Source organism: Castor canadensis, chromosome 16, assembly GCF_047511655.1.
Source record: "Castor canadensis chromosome 16, mCasCan1.hap1v2, whole genome shotgun sequence".
NCBI lineage: Eukaryota > Metazoa > Chordata > Mammalia > Rodentia > Castoridae > Castor > Castor canadensis.
Window position 1 is genome coordinate 16,052,268 of NC_133401.1, and position 27,360 is coordinate 16,079,627.

General features: G+C 53.2%; 1 protein-coding gene across 3 annotated transcripts; it reads left to right on the forward strand.

Annotated features, from left to right (window-relative positions):
* Nectin2 (nectin cell adhesion molecule 2) lies at positions 1–26,355 on the forward strand. Of its 3 annotated transcripts, XM_020172981.2 has the most exons (9): positions 1–319; positions 9,215–9,580; positions 12,451–12,747; positions 14,133–14,250; positions 14,556–14,704; positions 22,426–22,579; positions 24,496–24,559; positions 24,705–24,791; positions 25,309–26,355. In XM_020172981.2, the coding sequence occupies exons 1-9, from the start codon at positions 232–234 to the stop codon at positions 25,585–25,587; spliced, it is 1,602 nt and encodes a 533-aa protein (XP_020028570.1). In that variant the 5' UTR covers positions 1–231; the 3' UTR covers positions 25,588–26,355. The 3 variants fall into 3 exon arrangements, with proteins under 3 accessions (XP_020028570.1, XP_073913687.1, XP_020028569.1); XM_074057586.1 differs by lacking the exon at positions 24,705–24,791; XM_020172980.2 differs by lacking the exons at positions 22,426–22,579; positions 24,496–24,559; positions 24,705–24,791; positions 25,309–26,355 and adding an exon at positions 19,212–19,927.
* The last annotated feature ends 1,005 nt before the right edge of the window (positions 26,356–27,360 follow it).

The window sequence follows — 27,360 nt, forward strand, 5'->3', positions numbered from 1 at the left end:
TGACGTCAGCGAGTCCGAATCTCCAGAGCTAACCGAGTGGCCGGGGGCGCGGATCGCAGAGCCGGGCGGCGAAAAGCTGAGCCCGGAGAACACAGAGCAGGGAGGGCAGTGCGCGGCGGGAACCGGCCTGGAGCCGGACCCTTCAGGCACCTGCTTGTCCGCCCAGCCGGTCGGTGCACGCATAGTGGCCCGTAGGCCCCCGCCCGGGCCCAGTCCCCTCCCGGGCCCTCCATGGCCCGGGCCGCAAACCTTCCGCCGTCGAGATTGTCGCCGACGCTACCGCTGTTGCCGCTGCTATTGCTGCTGCTCCGGGAAACAGGTGAGGGACCGCGGATGTCCTCCCCTCCGTTGAGTGGAGGAAGCCTGACACCTTCCCCCACCCAGCTTACCCGAGGCCCCTTCTCTCGCATGGCCCTCCTAGCCTGGCTCTACTGGTTCCGATGACCCCCTGCCGTCTGCGTCCCTCTCACTCCTCACAACCTTCTTAATCCCACCTGCCCATCGTACCCTGGGCTTTTCTGTCCCCACCTCCTCCGATCCTAGCGAGGAAGGGGTTAAGTCTAAGGTCTGCCGGAGGCCTCGCGCCCCCTCCCCATCCTGCGCCGACCAGTTATCCCGGGTCTGGGTTTCCGTCTCCGCTACCCCCCTCAGGAATGTGGGGAATGTCCCCCCCACCTCTAGCAGGAGGGTCTCGATGGTGAGGCGAGATCCCCCCTCCATTTTTTCCTTTTTGCTGTGCTGGAAGTCTGAGGCCCGGAAAAGATTGGGGGCATGAGGCCAGACGTCGAGGGGCGGGGAGCTCGGACTTTGGGGCCCTTAGCGCGCGGAAAATGAGAGTCCAGGCGCCCTGGGGGAAGGGCCTGAGCTGGGTGCTCCAACCACGGAGCTCAGGGAATTTTTCGGGCTCTGATCACTGGGTTCCAGAAAAATCAGGAGCTGAGGGTTCTTTCTCCTGGATTCCAGGAAGAATGGGGGGCTGGAGACCAACACTCGCTGGGATCTGGGTAGAATTGAGCCCAAGGGGACTCAAACTTGTGGGGTCTAAGGTTTAATTGTGGACTGGACGCTCTGAATCCTTGGGTCCAGCTAGAATTGGGGGGAGGCAGGTTCAATATCGTGGGCTTCAGATTTCATCGTGGGCACAGACCGGATACTGAGGTGGCCAGGGGACCCTGTCCTCTGGCCTCCAGCTAGAATCAAGGGCCCGACGCTCTCTGCCTAGAAGCTGGAGGGTCCATCGGTTGTGTACCGAGAGGCTGGGAGCCCCCTGTCTTTCCTTGTGAGAGGTCGGTGGCGTCGTCCCTGGGGAAGTTTTCCGGGTATCGCTTTCTCCCAGACTGGGATGGGAGGGACGGGGCGGGGCGGGGTGGGAGCACTCGGGCTCCAGGTTCCGGACTCCCAGTTTCGAGACCTTATCTTTCCTCTTGTCACGCCTTTGTCCTCCGATCCTCTTTGGGAGGGCGCGGGTGGAGCCGCCTAGCTAATCCCCGCGCCCTCTCCACCCCCTCTAGGGGAGGAGGGGCTGAGAGGACACAGGTGTGGAGCGCGGGCCCCGCCCCTTGCAGGTGACCGGGCTGGTTATTCTCAGCCAGAAACTCTTCGATGCTGTGGTTTCCCAATGGTTTGCCTAGAAAGGCGATGCGAGGATCTTGGGGAACCCCTGTCACTCCTTGATCCGGAGCTGCGGACTTCTCTTCCATCCCCCTGCCTCTCCCTTCTGTGTCAGCGACAGGGAGATGGAATCAGAACCTGCCGCCTCTGGCTGGATTCTCAGAAGCCACCAGATCTTCAGTCAAACGTTGACTTGGTGCATGATTTCATAGAAAGTTCCAGGTCACTCTAAAAGACACAAGTCCTGTTCCTGTTCCCATTTTGCAGATGAGGAAAGAGAAAAGGCTTATAAAGGAAAGGACAGGCCATTTTCCCAAAGCCCCTCCCCCCCACCCCCAGAGGTCCCTGGGAGACCACACTCCAAAGCCTACACTTGAAGTCAGCAATTCAGAGTCCAATTTCCTCCTTGTAAAGTTGGTGACAACCCCTTCCCTGAGGTGGGGGGTTTGGCTTTCCTTTTTTTTTGTGGTACTGGGGTTGGAACTCAGGGCCTCACACTTGCTAGGCAGGTGCTCTACACCTTGAGCCACTCCGCCTGCCCTTTTTTGAAATAGGATGTTTTTTTCGAATAGAGTCTTGTGAATTATTTGCCTGGGCAGGCTTCAAACTGTGATCCTTCTACCTCAGAGTAGCTGGGATTACAGGCGTGAGCCACTGGCACCTGGCTGTATTTTGCTTTTCTAACCTTCCATCCTTCTGCTTCTGCATCTCCCCCCTCCATCCCTAGTTCTTTTTCTTCCCTTCTCCCCACCTCTCTCCCCTTTTCCATCCATCTCTTTCCCTGGCTCTGGCTCCCTAGCCTCCCTCTCCTTGGCCTCCTCAGGGAATGGGGGTGCACCACCTGGGCCTCCGACTGTGCCCACCCCTCCTCCCTGTCCCTCCCCAGCTTCCTTCCTGTGCTCATCCATGTCAGCCAGGCAGCCCCGCGCAGTGGTGGGGGAGGGGCGGAGAGGGGACTGCAGGCCTGGCTGTCTCTTCATGTTAGGGAAGGGGACTGAGCGGAAGAGAATTGGAGGATGGGGGGGTGAGACGGGACAGGAATACACGGAAAGGATACACAGAGATGTGGCTAGAAGCCAATAGAGAGAGAGGTCAGAATCAAACCTGGAGGCGGGGGTTGGTGACAAGTAAGAATGACAGTGATGGAGGGGGAATGAGGTCCAGCCACAGCGATGGGAAAAGGGCCATGGAGAGGGGCAGAGAATGGTGGCAGAGGAAGGAAGATAACAGGGACACCAGAAATGAAGGCAGGAACAGCTAAAGGAGAGTGGCAGAGAGGTTTGGTGACAGGTGAGGAGCCCAGAAGACCCCAGCTGAGGGACAGTGGAGATGATCTGACCCAGAGAGGTCAGGGCACAAATGAGCCTCAAGGCCAGCAGCGTGTGGGGGACACTGGGAGTGGTGGACATGGGAGGGACAGGCAGTTGCACACAAGGCCAGCTCCCCCGCCCCTGCCTGGGACGATGTTACATTTTTAATGTCCCAGCAATGCTGAGAAATGGAGCAGGTGGGGGAGGGGAGGAGGGGACTTGGCAAGATGGCCAGACAGTGGGAGAAGCTTGTCAGATACTTGGAACTGAAGGTACAGGAGGCAGGGAGACCCCACTGACAGAGACTCAGAAAAGCAAAGACCCTGGAGGCTGGACAAGTCATCTTGAGAGATTACAGCCCCCAGGAATCAACACAGAGAGGAAGATTCCAGAGACTGGGAGACCCAGGCCCAGGAAAGGCCTCAGGGTCCTAGAAGCAGAGGAAAGAGAGCAAGAAAAACTCAGGGGTGCCCAGTGGGGTGACATCCTTCTGTGGAATGCTGAGGCAGGAGGATCTCAGGTTCAAGGCCAGCCCAGGCAAAATTAGCTAGACCCTGTCTCAAAAGCAAAAAGGAAAACAAAAAGGCCTGGGAGCGTGACTCAAGTGGTAGAGCACCAGCCTAGCAAGTGCAAGCCTGGGATCCATCCCCAGGAAAGCAGAGGGGAAGGAGGAGGGAGGGAGGAAAGAAGGCCCGGGGACACGGGTATCCTTGTGGGCTACTGAGAATGTTCCAGAATTATGACGGATGCACAGCTCTGGGTAAACTGACTCTCTAAAGAGTGACTGGCATATTATTGGCATTCGATCTCAGTAAGGCTGGCAGAGTAGGAGAGGGACAAAGGTGGGAGCCACAGCCCCTGGGACTGAAGGGCCTGGAAGCTTTGGATGCCAAGAGAGACACAAACAAAAGACTGAGAGACCCCAGGGTCGGGGCGGGGAAGGGAGGAAAAGGCCATCAGATGCAGGACCTGGGGACCCAAGTCTCCAGACACACACTGAGGTGTAAACTCCCAGGCAGGATGTAGGAGGGGTCTGTCCCAGGACCCTGCCAGAAGAGCCCTCCTCCACAGACCATCCCAAGAAGTGGGAGGTGACAGCATGGAGTGGGGCTCAGCCCTGGCCTAAGGTGACAGGATGGGGAAGGGGAGGGATCTGAGCTCTGAGTGCTGAAGGCCTCAGGCAGAAGCACAAATCCAGACTCAGCCCTGCAGCCCTGTAACCTGGCGGCCATGCTCACATCTGCTCAACCCCCCACTCCCCCCACACCAGACTGGCCCAACTTCCGCTGTGGGGGTGGACGCTGTGATTAACGCAATTAATTAACCAGGTGGCTGAGGCAGCAGCTGAGGCTACTGATCAAAGCACTAGGGCCTTCAAGGGCCCCAGGTCCTGCCACGCCCTGCCATGGGAGGGTCACAGATTTACAGGTCTGCAGACAAGCCTAGCCCAGAAGGGGCGGGTCAGGAACCCAAACAACACAGCTCCTCCCTCAGGCCCACGGGGAGGGTCCAGGTCCCTGCCTCTTCCTCCAGGGCTCCATCAGTAGTGTGACCCTCTCCCCTGGTCACCCCCTCCTTGCATCTCAAGGTCTCAGCCTACGACCCTGTTCCTGAATCTTCTTCCTGGGCCTATGCAGTGCCCTAGGCCCTCCCACTTTGCCATACAGGAAGCCAGCTGGTCCAGTCCATAGGGAAAGGAAGAAGTGTGTTTGGGGACCCAGCTGACACCTCTATAAAGCTGTCACCATTCAGGCCTGTCCAGGGGTGCAGAAGGGAGGCGGTCTTCCCACAGCCACTCTCCCCTAAGGAGCTGGCCACGGCTCTGCCAAGGTCAGGCCATGGGCACCCGCCCAGGAGCATGCTGGACAATGGGGTCCAGGCGCCCTGGCTTCCTGGCTCCTTTCCCGTCTCCACCTGACACACAGACCGTGAGGGCGTCATGCCATAGTCCATCTGAGTTTGAGCCCCACCAATCCACCTTTCCCCCTCCTTTCCAAACCCAGTCTCCCATTGCCACTTCAGAAAGCTCCAGCTACCGCACCAATTCCCACAGCCACTACCCCAGTCCAGGCGTCTTTTGTTCCCCCGGTTCCTGCTCCACTCCGTTCTGAAGGATCTTTCTAAAACACCCTGTTCCTCCCTCTGGTTAGAACTATTCATGGCTTCCCAGTGCCCTCAGAGAAAAGCCTAAACTCTAACCCAGCCCCAGCCTAAATGATCTCAGGCATTTTGATCTCAACCTTCATCCCATTCATTCATTCAACACTCCTACACCACTCTGGGGATTTAGTAGTGGCCAAGACAGATAAAAATCTCTGCCCCTTGGCCCTGATGGAGGAACACAGAACACACAGGGTTCTCTATGATACATAAAGTGAAATGCAGGGAGTCTTTGTTATTAATATGGTGGTCAAGGAATGCCTCTCTGGGCAAAAGACCTGAAGGAAGTGAGGGAGAGAGCCATGGGGTGGTGGGGGAAGGGAGAACTGCAAATGCAAAGGCCCTGTGGCAGGACTTGCCTGGTATTTGAGGACCAGTGGGGAGGCCAGTGTGACTGGTGTAGTTTCCAGCAAGATTCCTCTGGCCAGGCATGGGCACAGATCCCTTGGGAGTAATTACAATCCTCCAGGCAGGAGGTGACCAGGCGAAAGGTGTCTGGGTTGATTAAGTCAGGGTGCAGACTCGTGAGCCAATTATAGATAAAATTTGAAGATGAGCCCACAGGATTTCCTGATGGATTTCATGTAAGGGAAAAGAAATCAATAACTCCAAAGGTTCCATCCTGAGCTCATTCTTGGGGCAGAAATGACTTAAAAGTGGACTGCCTAAACCGGGCACCTGTAATCCCAGCTACTCAGGAACCAGAGATCAGGAGGACTGAGGTTCAAAGCCAGCCCTAGGCAAAGAGGTCTCAAGATCTTATCTCGGAAAAAAAAATATATAGGGCTGGTGGAGTGGCTCAAGGTGTAGGCCCTGAGTTCAAACCCCAGTACAACAACAACAAAAAAAAGTGGACTGTTCCCCACCACGGGCCGAACCATCCATTCATTTGTAATTGGAAACTTAGAATCAGAACCACCAGGTGGGATTTTGTGTATTTTATTCTTTATTTATGTATTTACTTTCTTAGAGACAGAGTCTTGCTATGTATGTAGCCCAGACTGGCTTTGAACTTGACCATTCTCCTGACTTAGCCTCCCAATTGCTGGGATTACAGGAGTGCACCACCAAGCCCAGGCAGCAGTAGGCTTTTTAGATCCTAATTTGTTCTTTCCCAGATTCATTCATCAAAATTAAGTACCTGCTTGGTCCAGTCTCTGAGACAGATCTGGGGGAGGAGCAGCTGTGAACAAGACCAAAAAATTCCTGCTTTCTGGGGAGGGGGCACTTACTATGTCAAAAGGGACAGGAAATACCTGGTGTGTAAGATGTCCAAAGAAGGCTGTGTGTGGAGAACAGGAAGCAGAGGCCATGGGGACAGGGGAGATGCAGGTGACCAGCGGGGGACGGAGTTTTGCCATGGAAGACCAAGGAGTTTTTCCACAGAGAGCTAAGAGTGGTTTGGTGCGAGCCCTTGTTTGCATTTGGTGTTTTGAGACAGGGTCTCACTACATAACCCAGGCTGACCTTGAACTCACGGTCCTCCTTCCTCAGCTTTCTGAGAGCTGGGATTACAGGCATGCATGACCTTGGCCGGCTTATTGGCAGCTGTTCAGGCTGTTTTTGTGTCTGTAATCATTTCTGTCCACTTGCCACATCCCACCTCCCCCACCTCCTTGGCTTAAGCCCAGCCGCTCTCTGTGTTGAGAGCCCTTAGTGGCTGCCACTGCCGCTGGAGAGAAGTGAACTCCAAGGCCCCACCCTGCTTTGCCTGCTCTGCGGTTCACAGTGCCCCCTCCCCACCCCTGTGGCTTTTCCTGGGTGTCCTTCCCTTTGGGTCCTGGTCCCTAAGGAAGCTGAGAAGCCACAGTGGGCTGTCTTCCACCCAGCCCCTGCCCAGGAGCCCTGGTCATGACTTTTGTCATGTTTTAATTTTGGTACTGGAGTTTGAACTCAGGAACTTGGACTTGCTAGGCAGGTGCTCTCCCACTTGAGTCACTCCACCAGCCCTTGTTTGCTTTAGTTATTTTTTGCATAAGTTCTTGTACTTCTTACCCAGGGCTAGCCTCCGAACATGATCCTTCCATCTACACCTATGTCATAGCTGTGACGACAGTCATGCACCACCACATCCAACTTGTTGTTTGAGATGTGGTCTCTAACTTTTTCTCCGGACTGCACTCAAACCTCGATCCTCCTGATCTCTATCTCCTGAGTAGCTGAGATTACAGGCATGAGCCACCACACCTGGCTTGCTAATTCACACTTAAAATAACGCTATGCTGGCTGAAGCAAATGCACACCAGCCAAATGCTGTCCTGCCAGGCCTGCAGAGAGCACCCTGAGAAGGAATTGTTAGGGGCGGAGCCATGGGGTGACTTAAAATTAAACCAAGGTTTGGAACGAATTTTACCCAGTGTCACCCAGCCAGGAAGGAACAGCCAAAAGGAAACCCATGTTGATAGGTTCTGGGATGTATCCCATATTCTAGCCCCTGCAAAGGTTGGAGCCCCGTTTCCCAAGATGGCCCAATTGGATGTGAGGGATAAGGTGTGTGTAGAGGAATGGTGTCACTTTTATTTTATTTATGCATATTTTTTGGTTGCACTGGGGTTTGAACTCAGGGTCTATATCTTGAGCCACTCCTCCAGCCCTTTTTTGTGATGGGGTTTTTTTCGAGACAGCATCCCACAAACTACTTGCCCAGGCTGGATTCAAACCATGATCCCCCGATCCCTGCCTCCTGAGTAGCTAGAATTACAGGCGTCAGCCACCAGCTCCCAGCAAATGTGTTACTTCCAGACTTTACTCATGGCTTGTTCCTTAATGTTCCTGGGATTGTCCCCATCCAAAGGACTGACTTCTGCTGGTTCTCCCCATAAGGGGACCTGTGTTTGAGAACACAGTGGCACTGCCTGTGAAACAGAACTGAGCATACTTGTCCCTTGAGCCCAGGCATGAGCCCTTGGCCTTGCTTTCTTGGGGCTGAATGGAGGCCCACTTGCAATTACAGCGGCCTCCAGGTCTGGTCCGATTTCCTGTGGCCCTGTGCCGAGTTCTTTCATCCTCATAACAGCCGTGCAGAAGCAGGCCCTATTATTATCCTCCTTTTACAGCTGGGAAACTGAGGCACAGAGACGGTAAGTGATTTGCTCAAGGTCACAGTGCCAGTAAGTGGCAGAGCCAGGATTTGAACCCACACATCTGTATCCTGAGTCTGCACACTGTACTGCCTTGCACAGCAGAGAAGGAGTCTTCCTGGTTCCTGCATTTATTAAAAGAGACAAAATGTGCCAGACGCTGGTAGCTCACGCCTGTCATCCTAGCTATTTGGGAGGCTGAGATCAGGAGGATTGTGGCTCAAGGGCAGCCCAGGCAAATAGTTTCAGAGACCACCTTTTCAAAATAACCAGAGCAACAGGGACTGGAGGTGTAGCTCAAGTGGTAGCCCCACAAGAAAAATAGTTTAAGGTTGTCCTGGTTTCACAGTGAGACCCTGTCTCAAAAAAGAAACCTTGGCTGGAGACGTAGCTCAGTGGCTAAGTGCTTGCCTGGCACACATAAGGTCTTGGGTTTGATCTCTAGTACTACCAAAAAAAAAAAAAAGTGGCCGGGCACAGTGCTCATAGCTGTAATCCCAGCTCTTCTGGAGGAAAGACAGCAGTTTGAGACCAGCCAAGTTTAAAAAGTTCCTGAGACCCCATCCCAACTAATAGCTGTGCATGGTGGAGCATGCCTGTCATCCCAGCTACTAGGGAAGTTTAAATAAAGGATTGAGGTCCACATGCCTGCCTAGCAAGCATAGGACCCTGAGTTCAAATCACAAATGAAGAGGAATGAAGCTCATGCTGAAATGGATGAGCCTTAGCTGGGCACTGGCGACTCACGCCTGTAATCCTAGCTACTTTGAAGCCAGCCCGGGCAAAAAGCGAGCCCTCATCTTGCAAACACTCAACACACACACACACAAAAGGGGCTGGTGAAGTGGCTTAAGGTGTGGGCCCTGAGTTCAAACCCCAGTACCGCAAAAAAAAGAAAACAAGTCTGCATTCCCCCTAAGTTCCCCGCAAATGTCTTTCCTACGTGGCATTTTGGAATTGAGGTCCTGTGAGCTCACCCTCGTTGTCCTTGAGGACAGATTTCCCTGTGGTCTTTCATCCCTCCTCCAGCTCCCCTCCTTCCTCTCTCCCCAGGAGCCCAGGATGTGCGGGTCCAAGTGCTCCCCGAGGTGCAGGGCCGCCTGGGAGGCACCGTGGAGCTGCCGTGCCACCTGCTGTCGCCCAGCCCCGACGTGCGCGTCTCACAGGTGACCTGGCAGCGGATGGACTCTGCAGCTGTGGCCGCCTTCCACCCTAACTTCGGTGTCCACTTCCCCAACCCACAGTCCAGCAAGGACAGGCTGTCCTTCGTCAGAGCCGGGCAGGACACAAAGACGGACCTGCGCGACGCCACCCTGGCCATCCAGGGACTGACGGTGGAGGACGAAGGCAACTACACCTGCGAGTTTGCCACCTTCCCCAACGGCACCCGCCGGGGCATGACCTGGCTCAGAGTCATAGGTGAGTGACCAGAGCAGGCACCACGGGACAAGTGACAGCGCCCCTTGCCAGTCTGTTTCTCTCTGTCTCAGCTGTGACCTTGACGTTCCCTGTGATCCTTGGTGATGCGGCAGACGTTCATTAAGCACCTATTGTGTGCTGAGGATGCAGCAGGTAACGCGGTGCTCTTTGTGTTTTGAGATGGGGTCTCGCTGTGCAGCCCAGGCTGGCCTGCAACTCATGAACCTTCTGCCTCAGTTTCCCAAGTGTTGGGATTACACATGTATCACCACGCCAGGCTATTCCTTAACTTTTTCTCATTATAATAAGAGGCATGAAGCAGGTAACTTTTATAATGAAAGAGATTTATTTAACCTACAGTTTTAGAGGCTTGAGGGCATGGCACCTGCCTCTGGCCGGGTGACTGTGACAATGGCTAGAGAGTGAATAAGGACAAGGACTCATGACTTGCTTCCAGGGGAGGGACTGGATTTCCATTATCCCTCCCACTAGGCCACTCCTCTTTTTTTTTGTTTGTTTTGTGGTACTGGGATTTGAGCTCAGGGTTTACACCTTGAGCCACACCACCAACCCTTTTTTTGTGGTGGGTTTTTTTTTTTTTTGAGATAGGGTCTTGTGAACTATTTGCCCAGGCTGGCTTTGAACCATGATCTCCTGGTCTCTGCCTTCTGAGCTAGTATGACAGGTGTGAGCCACCGGCACCCTGCTGGAAAGTGTTTTCTTTCTTGAAGTATGCTTTTTTTTGCAGGGGGGAGTGGTAGCAGTATACCACTTAAGATATGTCCCCAGCCAGATAGGGTCTCAGGTTCTTGCCTTGGACCTTGATTTTTCTACCACCACATATTGTAGCTGGGATTACAGGAATGAACCATGACACTTGGCAGTTGAGATGAGGTCTTGCTAACCGTTTGCCTGGGCTGTCCTAAAACTGAGATCCTCCCCATCTCTGCCTGAGGAGTAGCTGAGGTGTCACCCAACTGCTTTGAAGGGTGCTCTTTCTTGCTGAGTCTTGGAAATCCCCTGGGTTGCCCCACCCCCCCAGCAACTTTCCAGAAGCCAGCCTTGACCTTTATTTCCCCTGCTCAGCCCCAGAGAGTTGGAAGCCACCCTGTACATCCCAGGGTAAATGGTTTCCCAGGAGCTCTGTCACTACACTTGTTTCCAAGTACAGCTTTTCTGACCACGGGTGGCTCATGTCTGTCACCCTAGCTACTTGGGAGGCTGAGATCAGGAGGATTGCAGTTCAAGGCCAGCCTGGGTAAATAGTTCTAGAGACCTCCATCTCCAAATAACCAGAGCAAAATTGACTGGAGGAGTGGTTCAAGTGGGTAGAGCACTTGGCTTTGCAAGAGTGAAGCCCTGAGTTCAGACTCCAGCCCCACCAGAATAAAAAGGGGAAAAAAAGCAGAACTCTTTGTCCTCACACCTTCAAAAAAGTCTCTTTTTGTGTAATTATTTGTTCTGTTGAAGAGATAACTTGGAGGGGGGCGAATTCAAGTATGATATATTTGATTTATTGTAAGAACTTTTGTAAATGCCACAACGTACCTACCCCCAGCACAACAATAATAAAAAATAAAAACAATTTAAAAAAAAAAAAAAGAGAGATAACTGAGCCAGGCTTGGTGATACACAACCACTATCCCAGAACACAGGAGACTGAGGCAGGAGGGTCATGAGTTTGATGCCAGCCTGGGCTACATACTAAGACCTTATGTCCAAAAAAAAAAAAAAAATGGCTCCTCAGGAGGCAGAGATCAGAAGGATTGAGGTTCTAAGCCAGCCTGGGCAAATAGTTCTGTAGACCCTATCTTGAAAAACCCATTACATAAAAGGGCTGGCAGAGAGGCTCAAATGGTAGAGCACCTGCCTAGCAAGTATGAGACCCTGAGTTCAAACCCCAGTGCTGCCGAAAAAGAAGTAAATAAAATAATTCATTACCAAGGGCTGTGAATTGGTTCAGTGGTAGAGCACTTGTTCAATCCACAGCCCCAAGAAAAATAAAGAGATCAAAGCTACTGTGAGACAGCCTTGGCTCCATAGTGAGAGAGACTGTCCCAAAAAGAGACGGGGGACTTGGAGAACACCTGCGAGGTACCAGGCATTATGAGTACAGGCCTGTGAGGCTCCATGGAAGAGCATGTGACACAGGAGCCACAAAGAGGAGACCAGACAGAGGACAGGGAAGTCCCCTCAAGGTGATGAGGCTGAGGCTAGCACCTAAGCTAGCACCTGGAACCACCAACCCAGGGCAGCCCATGTGGGCCCACGGGCCAGGGGAGACTCTGAGAGGAAGCGGTTCCTTTGGGCTCTGAGCATCTACGGACAGGCGGGATGAAGGGTTGATGCCGGGATGAAGAGGAGCTTGGGGTCTTGGGACTGCTTAGGGACCCCAAATAAGGTGCTATTTCTCTGGAAATATTTTCTTCCTTTCTTTTTTGTGTGGTATAGGGATTTGAATTCAGGGCTTTGAGCTCACAATAGAGCAGGTGCTCTACCACTTAAGCCAACCTGCAGTCCACTTTGCTCTGGTTATTTTGGAGATGGGGTCTTGAGAACTATTTGCCCGGGCTGGCCTTAAACCTCGATCTTCCCAATCTAAGCCTCCCAAGTAGCTGGGATTATAGGCGTGAGCCACCACTCCCAATGGACCTCCTTGTATTTTTGACAGCAGAAAAGGCAGCATAGTGAAATGTCCCACACGTGGATAACACAGGGCGTTCCAGACTCGGCCCTAAACACAAGAGCAGCCAAGTGGGCATCTGAGCCCAGCCTGTGGGGCATGTGCTGGGCTCCCCTGCCCAATGTCAAGGTGTTTGTTGAGCAACTGCAGGGTAAGAGTGACACACACTCTCTGGTCCTCTCCCCAGCCCAGCCTGAGAACCATGCTGAAGCCCAGGAGGTCACGCTCAGCCTGGATCCTGTGCCCGTGGCCCGATGCGTCTCCACGGGGGGACGCCCACCTGCCCGAGTCACCTGGATCTCCACTCTGGATGGGGAGGCCAGAGAGCACCAGGAATCTGGGCCCCAGTCTGGCACTGTCACTGTCACCAGTCGCTATAGCTTGGTGCCTTCGGGCCGAACAGATGGCGTCAAGATCACCTGCAAAGTGGAGCATGAGAGCTTTGAGAAGCCCACCTTGCTGCCTGTGACGCTCTCCGTGCGCTGTGAGTGCTCCAGGAGTGACCCCGGCCCCAGTATTGCCTCTACTGGCCTCTCTGGACTGCCCACCTGCCCTGTGTCTACACTGGCTCCCACGGACAATATTTACACTGTGTCCCCTCTGTCCACACTGGCTTCTCCCAGTTGGTCACACAGCTTATTGCTTTGCTTTTGTGGCATTTTTTTTGTTTTTGTTTTGTTTTGGTGTTTTGCAGTACTGGAGTTTGAACTCAAGGCCTTGCCCTTCTGACCCCACCCAGTGTGCCCTAGAAACTTGCAGCAGCTGCCCACAGTGACACCACTCTTTCCTTCCTTCTTTCCTGTGGTGCTGGAGTTTGAACTCAGGGCCTACACCTTGAGCCACTCCACCAGCCCTTTTTTGTGATGGGTTTTTGCTAGATGGAATCTTGCAAACTACTTGTCCGGGCTCTAATCCTCCTGATCTCTGCCTCCTGAGTAGCTGGATTACAGGCGTGAGTCACCAGTGCCTGGCTTGCTTTTTTTTTTCCTAATGGTATTGGGGATTGAACTCAGGGTCTTAGGCTTGCTAGACAAGCACTTTACCATTTGAACTGAGTCACTTCCCCAATCCCTGCGACATCCCTTAATGTACCCAGAGTCACCCCCCAGCCCTCTCCACACACATCCTGGCTCACGTGACCTGGGCCAGCTGGTCTACTCACTGTGCACTTTGGGCCCCAGGCAGTGTATATTAGCTGACACTGAGCCTGCAGGCCTGGTCTACACCCACTGCCTCAGGACACACTACCTGTAGACCAACATGTGAGCCTGTCCATACCAACTTCCTCCCAGTGTCTACACTGGCTGCCAGACACTGCTTTGACATCCTCCCTCCACATGGCCTACTCTGGGTGTGTCAAACAGAACATGTAGCTGTGTGCCAGCGGTGCACCCCTGTAATCCTGGCTACTTGGGAGTTTGAGATAGGGAGAATCACAGTTTAAGGTTAGTCCAGGCAAATAGTTCACGAGACCCCATCTCCAAAATAACCAGAGCAAAATGAACTGGAGGTGTGGCTCAAGCTGTAGAGTGCTTGCTTTGCAAGTGTGAAGCCCTGAGTTCAAACCCCAGTCCCACCAAAAAAAACCCAAAAAATATATATATAACATGTACACACACACGCTTTACCTGTAGTGGCGCCCTCAGCCAGGCCTGCCCCAAAGAACCGCCCTGCATTGTCCCCTGCATCTTTGCTGGACAGTGTCTACACTGGCCTCCAGATGCACAGCCAGGACTGACTTTGCTCCAGTCCGTTTCCGCTGGTGCACGTCTGTCTGCAGGAACCTTGTAGGATTCCTGTCTGGTCACCAACTTGTCCACTCCCTCTGTGGTGCTTCCCACGTCTGAGTCCAGTCCCCCATCTCCCCAGACCCTCCCGAGGTCTCCATCTCTGGCTATGATGACAACTGGTACCTCGGCCGCAGTGAGGCCACCCTGACCTGCAATGTCCGCAGCAACCCAGAGCCCACAGGCTACGACTGGAGCACGTGAGTCACATGACCCCAATGTGGGTCTGAGGGAGGAGGCTGGGGTCTTGTCCCCTGAGTCTGAGGGAGGAGGCTGGGGCCTGGACCTCTGGGTCTGAGGGGGGAGGGCTGGGGTCTGAACCCCTGGGTCCGAAGAAGGAGGGTCGGGGCCTGGACACCAGGGTCTGAGGGAGGAGCGCTGGCATTTGGCGTCTCCAGGGATAAGGCCAATGTCTGTGTTTGGCGCCTGAGCCTTGACCATCAGGACAGGCCTGTTCTTCCCTCTGGACCCTGCTGTGCCCCTCACCTGACCCCCACACCCCCAGGACTTCCGGCGTCTTCCCATCCTCCGCAGTGGTCCACGGCCGCCAGCTGCTCGTGCACTCAGTGGACCGACAGGTCAACACCACCTTCATCTGCACGGTCACCAACGCCGTGGGCACCGGCCACGCAGAGCAGGTCATCTTCATCCGAGGTAAGCAGGTCGTCTTCATCCTGAGGGCCGAATGTGGAGACCCTGGTTCTGCTCCTGACTGTTCCTCTCTTCAGGGTTCAGGGCTGTGTTGGGGTGGCCAGCACCCACCCTGAGAAGGGAGGGATCAGACCCGCCTTGCTGACCCCAGAGGAGCTCTCTTCAGCTTCTCCCTCTTGGCCCCACACTGGCACCTGGACCTGGGTTGACAGCGTAGGAACTGGCTGAGGATTTAGGAGGTCAAGGCCTGAGCTGGGGGCTCCTAAAAGCCAAGACCTAGAGAAAGATCCAGCTACTTGGGAGGCAGAAATTGAGGGGATCAGGTTTGAGGACAGCCTAGATGAAAAAGTTCCAGAGCCCCCATCCCAATGGGAAAAACCTGGGCAAGTCTTGCTCTCATCTGAGCAATGGCAGGAAGACTGAAACAGGATTGAGGTCCAGGCTGGCCTGGACAAAAAAGCAAGATCCAATCCCAAAATAACCAGAGCAAAAAGAGCTGGGGGCATGGCTCAAGTGGTAGCACAGCTGCCTAGCAAGCTTGAAGCCCTGAGTTCAAACCCTGGTACCTCCAAAAACAGAAAAACAAAAACAAAGGGACCAAGAGATAGAAACCCACACCTCCTGATGCCCCACTCAGAAACAGAGGCCCCAGGATGGGTAACCAGAGAGAAGCAGGAACCAGTTCTGGACCCCATTATGGAACAAGGTCAAATGTCACCTGCAGTGCCTGGGAGGAAGCTCAGAGGGGACAATTTGCCTGGCATGCATGCGCCCAACCCTGCTCCATCCCAGCACCACCAAAAAATTAAAAGAAAAAGAAGTCAGCATTGTAGAGCCAGCCTGGAGGGTGGCAGGACTGTCACAGCACCACGTTCCTGAAGTCCCCGACATACAGACCCCCCAGTCCAGATTCTCAGTTGACAGATGATCCCTGGCAAATAATGACAGAGGTCTCCTCTTGGCCAGGTGTTCTTTGATGGTGGGGATACAGTGCTGAATGCAAGGTGCAGCGATGGCCCTCGGGTGCACCCCGAGGAGCCTAGCCACATCCACCCAGCCACACACCAAGCTGAAAATACACCCTGACTTCCACCAGACATGTGGAGAAGCCCATGTCCCCACCTACTGTCACTTGAGAGCCTCTGCACAGTGTGGAAATCCCAGAACACAGGCATAGTCTTTCTGCCTTTTTAATGTTTTTCTTTTCACTTTATTTAAAATGGCCCCAGCCCTTTTGCCTTTAGTTTGTTTTCCAGCTAGGGTCTTGCATTTTTGCCCAGGCTGACCTCAGATTTGGATTCTCCTACTTTCATCCCAAATGGCTGGGATTATAGGCACACCACCATGCTTGGTTTGATTTTTTGGGGGGACGAGGGTACTGGGGTTTGAATTCAGGACCTCATGCTTGCTAGGCTGGCGCTCTACCACTCAATCCATTCTACCAGCCCTTTTTTTTGTGATGGGTTTTTTTGAGCTAGGGTCTCATGAACTATTTGCCTGGCTTCAAACCACAATCCTCCTGATCTCTGCCTCCCTAGTAGCTGAGATTACAGGTGTGAGCCACTGGTGCCTGGCTTTGGTTTGTTTCTAAGATAAAATCTTTCTAGCTTTTGCCCAGGCTGGCCTTGAACCGAGATCCTTCTATCTCTCTCTCTCTCCTGAGTAGCCTTTTTTTTTTTTTTTGGACACCAGGTCTTGTTGTGTAGCCCAATCTGGCTTTCAACTCTCAGTCCTCCTGCTTCCACCTCCCCAGTGCTGGGATTACAGGTGTGAACCACCATGCCCCGCTTAGGCTCAGCCTCACTTATTTGGATGCCCTCAAAAACACAATGTCCACATGAAGAGAAACCACCAGAAGCACACCCACAGAGAAAGACACCCTGAACCCCCACAGACCTACCGTGTGACCTTATCACAAAGACACTCACCCAAAAGTGGACCCCGGCCGAAACAGGGACACACTCAGCACCCTAGAAATGCAGTCCAGGTAGTGAGAGCACAGACAGACAGACACCCACCCACACCAGGAAAACACTCCCAGCTTTGCTTGAGTTGCTCTCCGGGGGGCTCCATGGCGCAAATTCCTCCAGGCACACGTAAACTCAGATCAGATGCTGTCACAAATGACGTAACTTTGGGTGCACACCAGCACAAACATGGGTGTACGTGCTGTACCACGGGACAGACATCTTCAGAGAGCCTAAGAGCTTTTTTTTTTTTTTTTTTTTGGGTGGGACTGGGGTTTGAACTCAGGGCTTCACACTTGCAAAGCAGGCACTCTGCCACTTAAGCCACCCCTCCAGTCCTGAGCCTCAGAGCTTTTTACACACAGACACAGGGACAGACTCAGCCCCGAGCTCCAAAGCCCTTCACTAGAGGCATATTGCACTTTTCCCATGGCCACCTTGGACTTTGATCGTCCTACCTCCACCTCCCAATTAGCTGAGACTACAGACATGTACCACCACACCTGGCTCCTTTGTGAGATAGGGTCTCTCAGTGAGAAACCCGTTTCACACCCCCACCCAGTGCCTGGGTACTGACAGATTGACAGTCATCCTCAGTTATCCTGAAGAATTGGGCCCCAAGGATGCTCAACTGCTTATGTGAAATGGTGTAGTGTTTGCATAGAACCTGGGCACAGCCTCATAGACTTGAAATCACCTCTAGGTTAGTTACAATCATGAGCACAGTGTAAACGGTATGTGAGTAGATGTCATACTGTGTTGTTTAGGGACAGAATGTCTGTACTTGTTCAGTACAGACATTTTTTGGGGGTGTGGGACTGGGGCTGGTGTATTATTGATTGATCTGTGGTTGGTTGAATCTGCCAGTGTGGAGCTGAAGGATGTGAAAAGCTGCAAGTAATTAAGCTGATTTGATGGTTTGTTGGGCTGTGACCCCCATCTGAAGACTCCATTGTAGGGCTGGGGGCATGGCCTAGCATTCAGAGGCCCTGGGTTGCATCCCAAGTAAAGCTAAAAAATAGTTGAAAACACCAAAAGAAATGAGCTGGAGCCCAGCACCGGAGGCTAAAGCCTATAATCCTAGCTACTCAGGAGGCAGAGATCAGGAGGATCGAGGTTCAAAACCAGCCCAGGCAAATAGTTCTCAAGATCCTAACTTGAAAAAAACCATCACAAAAAAAGGGCTGGTGGAGTGGCTCAAAGTGTAGGCCCTGAGTTCAAACCCCAGTACCACAAAAAAAAAAAAAAAAAAAAGGGAAGTGAGCTGGAGTCGTGATCTGCAGTACCAGCTACTCTTTTTGAGATGCTGAGGTGGGAGGATCATTTGGGCAACATAGCGAGACCCCATCTCAAAAAATAAGAATAGGGCTGGCAGAGTGGCTCAAGTGGTAGAGCTCCTGCCTAGCAAGTGTGAGGCCCTGAGTTCAAACTCCATGCCACAAAAACAAAAACAGCTGGGAATGCCTGTAATCCCAGCATTCTGGAGGCAAGAGTATTGGGAGTTCGAGGCCAGGCTGGGCTGCATGGTGAGATGCTATCTCAAGAAATACCAGAAACTGCCTATGTGTGGGGTGGGGAAGCAGATGTAAGTGCAGCCCCCCCCACACACTTCTTTTTCATGGTCAGGCCTGGCATGTGGAGGTTAGGGGACTGCATATGTGAGATTCTGGTCGCATAAAAGTCTGTCCCTGGTTTGGGGTCCCAACGCCCTCTCCTTGGTCTCATACCTTTCTCCTTTTTTATCTTTTTTTTGGGGGGGGGCATCACTGGGTTTTGAACTCAGGACCTCATGCTTGTGTAGACAGATGCTCTACCACTTGAGCCACTCTGCCAGCCCACCTACCTTTCTCCTTAACACTGCTTGCTTCCTCTCTCTGCCTCACTGTCACTCCCCACCCCACCCCCACCTATTCAGCATTAAGGAAGTCAGGTCTGTGTCCTGCAAGAGTGCCACCAAGCCAAGTACTCCCGACCGCTGCAGGGCGAGGGCCTCTCAGTGCGCCCTCACCCATCTCCAAGGGAAAGGTCTTTGCAATCAGACAGCTTCACGTTCAAATCCCACTGGCACCCCGACTTGGGGCTTTTGTGAGGAGCTCAATTTTCTTTTGCGGTGCTGTGGATAAACCCAGGGGCTGTACCACTTGAGCCACACCCCAGCTCTTTTGTCTTAAACTTAATTTCAGGCAGGGTCTTGCTAGCTTTGCCTAGGTTGGCCTTGAACTCTCAATTTTCCTATCTGCTGGTATTACAGGCATGCCCCACTACACCTGGCACAAGTTAACTTTGAAAGTCACTGTATAGGTATAGATTGTACACCTGGGGGTCACCAGTTGGCAGCCCCTCCTCATACAAAGGGCCCAGCCTGAAGTGGGGGTAATCGTGCATGCTTCCTCCTCCCCCTTCCACCTCCATTTTTCTACCAGTTGGTCACCTCCCTAACTCCAGTCACTAACCCCTGCATCCTGGATCTCCCCTTGCCCGCACCCTTAGATGTGTCCTCTTGACGTCTCTCTGTCTCTCTCTGTCTCTCTGTCTCTCCTCAGACACCCCCCAGGCCTCCTCCCGAGACGTGGGTCCACTGGTGTGGGGGGCGGTGGGGGGAACATTGCTGGTGTTGCTTCTCCTTGCTGGGGGGGCCTTGGCCTTCATCCTGCTGAGGGCGAGGAAGAGAAGGAAGAGCCCTGGAGGAGGAACAGGAGGAGGTGCAGGTGGCCGCGACAGGGGATCCTTTGATCCAAAGACTCAGGTGTTTGAAAACGGGGCTCCTGTCTTCTGGACGCCAGCTGCCTCTGATCCCATGAGGCCAGAGGGCAGGGATGAGGAGGAAGACGAGGAAGAGAAGGCAGAGGAAGGCCTCATGTTGCCTCCATCAGTGACACTCAAGGACGACATGGAGTCCCACCTGGATGGCTCCCTCATCTCTCGGAGGGCGGTTTACGTGTGACCCCAAAGACATACAGGACAGACAGAAGCTCCCCGCCCTGCCCCCGGCCAGCCAAGCCAGCCTTGGGTTCCGTAGACTGGTTGGACCGGTTTGCCTGGCCCACTGGGAGTTAGAAGCTACCTCCTGCCTTCTGGATGGACGGAGGTGGAGTCACACCAGGCAGTCACACCATTCCTCCAGGGACACATGGGGAAGGGGGACCCCAGGAGCTCCATGGCAGGACCCCAAGAGGACCCCTCAGAGACATGGTTTCAGCCCCAGCCTGCCCTTGGCCCTGTGACACTCAGGAGTTAATAAATGCCTTTGAGGAAACCTTGGGGGTGTCCTGTAGTACATCAGACCCCCGCTTTGGGTCCTGGAGAAGAGCGTGTGGGGCTTGGGATAGGTACTGCCCAGTCCCCAAGGTTGAGAAGAATGAATGGGGTCCCCGGGGCAGCCTGGAGGAGCTCAAACTGGCTGTCAGGGACCTTGAGGCTAGTCAGACATGGAACTGGGTTGCTGACTTTGGGGCTCAGAGGCTGGGGCACTTGGGCCCCTGGGTCACAGGACAGGTGGGGTGGCCAGACTGGCTTGGAGGCTCCATGGGAGAGGAAGGCTGGGTACCTGAGCTCTGGGTCCTCCAATGGAAGTGGCAGGCCACGAGGGCTGGAGGCTTGGGACTGTGACCCCCCCCACTCAGGGAACAAGAGCTGCTCTTCCCGCCCCCCTGTTGTTGCGGTGTGAAAGGGGATAGTCACATCTTGATATGGCCCTTCCCAGCCTCTTTCCTCCATCCTCAAAGCAGGGCTGGGGCTGACGGGGTGCTCAGTGATTCTGGGAGTCATCCCTTCCTGCCCCCCCCACTAGAAAACCAAGGACCCAGAGGGTCCAGGAGCTCCCAGCCGTTTGGGGAGAGGAAAAGGTGGTGCTAACCCCTCATCTCTGTGGCTTCCCAGAGCATGGGGGCTGGGGCTGGGACTGGCCTCATAGAGCGGCCAGGGAACCCTGTAAGGATGTGCTGGTGACACCCTTGGTGTGGGCAGAGCAGCCAGGAGGGCGGGACACCTGCATCTTTAACCAGCATCAACCTCCACGGACTCTGCTGTCACCTTGGGGACACTGATGACGCGGACTGACCTAGTCCTGCCCCCACACGGTGGTTGATGATGGCAGGAAGAGCTGTATGTTTAGAGTGACAGGTGGGGACTGAGCACCAGCACTGTTTCCCCCACACTGAAGACAGCACCCTCTGGGTAGGTTCAGCTCCACATCTACATAGCCAGCTTGATGTCAGGGGCTCTCCACCCTTGTCACTAACACGGGGTGTTCATTGCCTGCTCACCCTGGCAGTGGGAGGGCAGCATGGGGAGTTTGTCCATCTGCACAGAGTTGGTCCCTCAGTGGCCATTTACGCCTTCCTTAGACATCTAGCATACATGCGGTGTGCCGGATCTGGTGGCGAAAATGGCAAGTAATTAGGTAATTACTTCAGTAACTACTCCATTGGGGGAAGCAGAAATGGGGCAGGGGCGTGGCTTAAGTGATAGAGCACTGCCTAGCAAGCTCAAGGCCCTGAGTTCAAATCCCAGTACCACCAGGGAGAGGGAGAGTGGCAAGCAGACATGAGATGTGGCACTTAGTAGATGTTAAAAAGAAGAGGCCCTGGGGGGGCATGAACTCCCAGCCCCTCTTAGTCTGGAGGAGACCCCATTCCCTACAATAAATGAGGGGCTCTGTTGCTGATACCTGACTCTTCCAATTTTCTACCTTTAACTGACCCTCCAGCTCGTTCATTCCTTCACCTCCCTCTTGACTCTGGCCCAACCCCTGGTGTCTTTGCTGTTCCTTCAAAGCACTTTGACATAGCTGAATGAGGTGGCTCACACCTGTAATCCCCGCTACTCGGGGCGGGGTGGGGAGACTGGGAGGATGGAAGATCAAGGCCAGCCCAGGCAAAACGTTATCAAGACCCCATCTTGATAAGCTGGGCGAGTTGGTGCACTCCTGTTATACCAGGTAGGTAGGAGGCACACTCCAAGCAAAAACTCCGGATATTTCTGAGAAATAACTAAAGCATAAAAGAGCTGGAGGAGTGGTTCAAGTGGTGGAGCACCTGCCTAGCAAGTGTGAGGTACTGAGTTCATACCCCAGTGCTGCCAAAAAGCAAACAAAGAAACACCACAAGGACCTTTGCACTGGCTGTTCACACTGCCTGTGGTGAGCTGATAGTCTCATGATTCTCCGTGCCTCTGCTGCAAGCCTTGTCACACTATATCACCTTCTGACCGTCTTCCTTACTCTCATCTTCCTCTTCCTCCTCCTCCCCTTCTTCCCCCTCACCCACCCTTCTTCCCCCTTCTCCTACATCATCCAGGGCTTCATTTTTTCTCTTGGTGCTGGAGATGGAGACTCCAGGGCCTTGCACATGCTAGACAAGTACTCCACCACTGAGGGTCTCCCCAGCCTGGCCTCAAACTCATGATCCTCTAGCCTTGTCCTCTCGAGTGCTGGGATTACAGACACTCGCCACCACACTCGCCCCTCTGTATTTTAGTGCTCTATCTCTGATTCCTGTCTGACGTGTGAGATGCCACATGTTCCTCTGCTGTTGGCCCCCCACCCCATGAGGGGGAAGCCTTGGCATGTTTGTTTCAGTGTCACCCAAGCTCTGCACCCAACAAATGTTCCTTACTCATGCTCAGTGGGGACTGGTTGAATGGAACAATGTCCCCTGCCCGTGGGTAGACAGGCGAGGATGACATGGGGGCGGTGGGGCTGGGTATGAAGATCGATGGCTTCCTTCTGCAGACCCTCACCCTATCTTCTCCTTGCAGAGACGCCCAACACAGCAGGCGCAGGGGCCACGGGGGGCATCATCGGGGGCATCATTGCTGCCATCATTGCCACCGCTGTGGCCGTCACTGGCATCCTCATCTGCCGGCAGCAGCAGAAGGAGCAGAGGCTGCAGGGGGCTGAGGAGGAAGAAGAGTGAGTGACAGGGCTTGAGAAGGGGCTGGGAGAGGGGTGGGAGAAAGTCACCTGTGATGGCTGTGTGACACAGAAGAGACCCCACAAAGCTGGAGATTAAATTGGGTGCCAAGGAAAGTTTTTCCAGTGTCCCATAAAGTATGGGTGTGACAGCTCTGCTCTGAGAAGTCATCAGAGCCCAGGCTCCCGCCATCTTGTTACTCCCTAGAGTGTGGCCTTTATTCATTTTCCAAGATGGAAGGTCTAGTGCATAACCAGACGAGACCATTCCAACCACACCTACATTCCCACCAGTGGAAAGGGGAAAAGAAAATAGAGGGCAGGTGACTACACTAAAAGAACAGCTAAGTTACCCATTTATTTCTTTCTGACTTCCCATTGGCCAGAACAGAGTCACGTGGGTTTTCTCAGCTGCAAGGGAAGCTGGGAAATGTAGTTTCTATTCTGAATGGCCACGTACCCAGTTAAAATCTTCATTACTATGGGAAAGAGGGAGAGTGGACATTGAGGGAAGCTCTCTCTGTAGAGCACTTACATGCCAGACTTGGTGAGGTGTGCTTTTTTATTTTATTTAGTTTTTTTAGTAGTACTGGGGTTTGAACTCAGGGCCTCACACTTGCTAGGCAGGTGCTCCACCACTGGAGCCACTCCTCCAGCCCAAGGTGAGGTCCATTTTATATGAGTGACTTAAGTGCAGCTTCATGTCCATTCATTGATTCAACAAGTAAAAACTTATACATAGAGATATATTTTTATAATGTCACATTTCTTTTTATTAAAAATGAATTTTTTTTTGAGGGACTAGGGTTTGAACTCAGGGCTTTGTGTTTGCAATGCAGGCACGCTACTGCTAGACTCACACCTGCAGTCCAGCTTACTCGTGAGATGGGGTCTCACAAATTATTTGATGGGCGGGCCTTGAACCAAAATCCTCCCAATCTCAGCCTCCCAAGCAGCTAGGATTAGAGGCGTGAGCCACTGGGTACCCTACAGTAATGCCTTTTAAATTATACCTACCTTGCACCTTTTTTGAAAAAGTACTCACATCGGCAGGGGGTACAGCTCAGTGTCACAGTTCTTGCCTAACTTGTGGTGGTCCTGGATTCCCCAGCACACCTCACCAAAGAACGTCTAATGTCATAGCAAGTTCTGCGAGGGAGCTGATGGTGCCCGTTTATGGAAGAGGAGTTTCTGTGACCAAATGTTTCTCAAGGAAAACCTTCTGGTGGTGGGATGACATTTGTTCAAAATGCACATCCAGTGGGACATTTCTGTATTCCCAGCACTTGGGAGGTGAAAGCAGGGTCATGAATTGGAGACCAGGCAGGACGTTATTAACACCTTCTCTCAAAACAACAACAAACAGGGCTGGAGGCGGCTGGATGCAGGTGACTCACGCCTGTAATCCTAGCTACTCAGGAGGCAGCCATCAGGAGGATCAAGGTTCAAAGCCAGCCAAAAAAAACCCACAAAGGCCAGAGGTGTAGCTTACGCAGCAGAGCGGCTGCCTAGCAAGTGCAAAGGCCTGATTTCACACTCTAGTACCCAGTTCATATTTTATACAAACAAATATTTACATATGTTTTTCTCCATAGTGAATTCTGGGGATATTATGTTGATGACACAGGTGTCATTCTTTTCCTCACATAGGTCACAGCAGGGTAATTGAACAATATAGTGTTTCTAATACATATACCAAGTGCCCTGGGGCTTCCTGCTAGATGTGACCAGGAGGTCCTAATTCACTGAGACAATCAACAGGCTTTCTGGAGGATGCAGAAATCCGAGATGAGTAGGAGTTGGCCAGGCAAGGGGGCGGGGCTAGCAGAGAGATCCAGGCTGCAGATGCAAAGGTACTGCAACACTGGGAGGAGGCATTCTGAGAGCTATCATTTGACCTGCCTCCTATCCCACAGCCTGGAAGCACCACCTTCCTACAAGCCACCTGTCCCAAAGGCTAAGTTGGAGGAGCCAGAGATGGTGAGTGCTTCTCTTGGAGCCCAGGCTATCCCTGCTCCATACCCGCCATTCCCCACTGGGAACCACCTGGGAGGGGGCTGGCAGAGAGAGACCGCTATTGGTTGGGGGGGGGGGGTCCTGACCTGCCCTCCCACTCCTGCCACAGCCCTCCCAGCTCTTCACTCTGGGGGCCTCGGAACACAGCCCGCTCAAGACCCCCTACTTTGATGCTGGTGTCTCATGCACTGAGCAGGTAGGATCTCAGGGGAAGACAAGGGAGGGTCTAGGGTCTGGATTTAAGACTAGGGTCAGACCTCGTCTGTAGTTTGAGCTTGGAACATTGAGCTGTGTTAAGGATTTGGTGCAGGGGAGGTCAGAGGTAAATCTAAAGACCCAAGGTTAAGTGTAAAGCTACTACAGTTGCCCCAGTATTGTTCCTAGAGCTGGATGTGACAGTAGAGTCACTCCCCTCCGTGGTCTCCTGGAGGTTGTTTGGGGCTCAAGGTTAAATGATTGAAGTCAAAAGTTCATGGGTAAAGAAAGACTTGGGGTCAGGGGTCAAGGGACAAAGGTGAGGCCCAGGATTGACTGTGTAAGGTTCAGCCTCATGGATGGGCTGTGTGATTGTCCCAGTGCTGTATCAACTCTGGGAAGTAGGGGTGACAGGAGTGATGGTGGGTCTGACTGGCCTGGGGAGAGGGTGGTCAGGATTTGGGGGTCTGTTGTGCTCAGGAGATAACCTTGACTTCCTGCCCCCTCTCCACCTCTAGGAAATGCCTCGATACCACGAGTTGCCCACCTTGGAAGAGCGGTCAGGACATCTGCTGCTGGGAGCCACAAGCCTGGGGCCTCCGATCCTGGTGCCTCCAGGGCCACCTGCTGTGGAAGGGGTTTCCCTGGATCTAGAGAGCGAGGACGAGGAAGAGGGGGAGGAGGATGAAGACTATCTGGACAAGATCAACCCCATCTACGATGCCCTGTCCTACCCCAGCCCCTCCGACTCCTACCAGGGCAAAGGCTTTATCGTGTCACGAGCCATGTATGTGTGAGCTGTGTGGCTTAGCCTCAAATTTCTCACTCTTGACCCCTGAGCTTTCTGCCAGGGATCCAGTGGCCCCTGACCTCTGGCCAAGCCACGGGCAGTTAACACATATGCATCCCATCTGTCACTTCTACCTTAATGGCTCCACTGTGACCTCTAACCTATGATCTGTGACCCAGAGAAACCTGCCTGGGACAATGGAAACTTGCTGATGTTATCACATGAGGCAGGAGTCCCCAAGGACTCCTAAGACTGTGACCCTTAGATCACACCACTCACTTCCCAGCCACGTCTCAACTCCCCCCAAATCCCAGAGCAGACTCCAGACCTCTAATTTGTCATCAGTTGGTCCCATGGGTCTAGAGTGGGTTTTGGGGGTACAGCTCCCTGCTGCTCAGACCTGAGCCCTCCAGGCAGCAGAGCTCCACCCCCTCCTCCCCAAAGGTGGGAAGGAGGGGATTCCCTAGCCCAGGGAGAGCCTTCCCAGCCCCTCCTGCAGGCAGGCGTCTCAGGGTCCAAACCCTTCCCTGAGCCCTTGCACCACGACTGCAGTCTACAGAACCTGAAGCCGCCCCACGGTGCCAGAGGGGTGAGCCTTGAACAGACGGGGCCTTGACAGCCCCGGCCTTGGAAGAAGAATTTGCCGTTATCTTGAAGACTACTGAAGCCTTTTACCCCTGCCCCAAGAGGGGGTGAGGGTCACTTGGTTGGGGAGAGGGACAGGATACTGTTTTGTAAGCTACCATTTCCTATGAAATATGACTTTATACTTTAACCAGCTTTTGCGATTTCTGTGGGTCGTGAAGGGGATGGGGGACGACATGATGGGAACGGATAAAGACTCCTGAGCTAGAAGTCAGGATGGGTTACAAAAACAAAAGATAACCCCCCAAAAATAATTTAGTGATAGGGTAATATGCAAAGATGCATCAACCAAAACACAAAATGTGTCCAGGGCATGCAGTAGAAGGAAAAGGAATCAGGGCCACCGCAGTCTAATGGGAAAAGGACAGAAAAAGAAATAATAACTAGGTCAAAGGGGCTCAGATTTAATGGATAACTGGCATGAATAGGCTAAAGAGAAATTACGCGTAGTATTTTAATAGGAGCCCGAGGCATGATGGGTAATATGTCTGAATGAATGGGCCAGAAGCAAAGTGATGAATAATGAAACAAAAGGGCCGCGGGCATGATGGGTAGTGGGCAGGAGTTAATGGACACAAAATATGATGGTTAACTGGGAAAGGCCGGAGGAATGATGAAGGTGAGCAGGAAGAAATGGGCTAAAAGGAGCTCAAGGTAATGAGGCTGAAATGAATGGAACGAGTGCATGCTGGGTAATGGGACAGGAATGAATGGGCTAAAGACAGAAGCCGCAGTGACGCGAAGCGCAGAAGGCATGATGGGTAACGAAAGGGGTGGGTCTAAGGTAACTGGCGTTTAGAGCAAGCAGGGGCATTGTGGGTAACCCAGAAGCAGGACATGGTTCACAGAACAGGTTGGAAGGATCCCGAAGCACTGTGGGAAGGGTCAGCACTTCCGGTTTTCTAGCGACTGAGGCCACAGAGAGGGTGGTCCCCTGCCGCGGTGCCTGGTGGGACACGAGGCCTGACCTTGCTGCCTAGCAGCATCTGCCGCGCAACCTACCTTTAACTGTGTCCTTCGACCCTGGCACGTTAGCCAATGAGATAACCAAGCTGATACGTCACCGGTATTGCCCCAGAGCCAATCAGGATGCGTCAAGAGCCAACGCTGACCAATTATAACGGCGTTCGCCATT

Bases quoted from the DNA above. Each gene is read 5' to 3' on its own strand.
- Nectin2 (XM_020172981.2), top strand. From the start codon at position 232: ATGGCCCGGGCCGCAAACCTTCCGCCGTCGAGATTGTCGCCGACGCTA. The intron at 14,251-14,555 runs GTGAGTCACATG...CCACACCCCCAG, and splicing joins ACAGGCTACGACTGGAGCAC to GACTTCCGGCGTCTTCCCAT. The intron at 24,560-24,704 runs GTGAGTGCTTCT...CTCCTGCCACAG, and splicing joins AGTTGGAGGAGCCAGAGATG to CCCTCCCAGCTCTTCACTCT.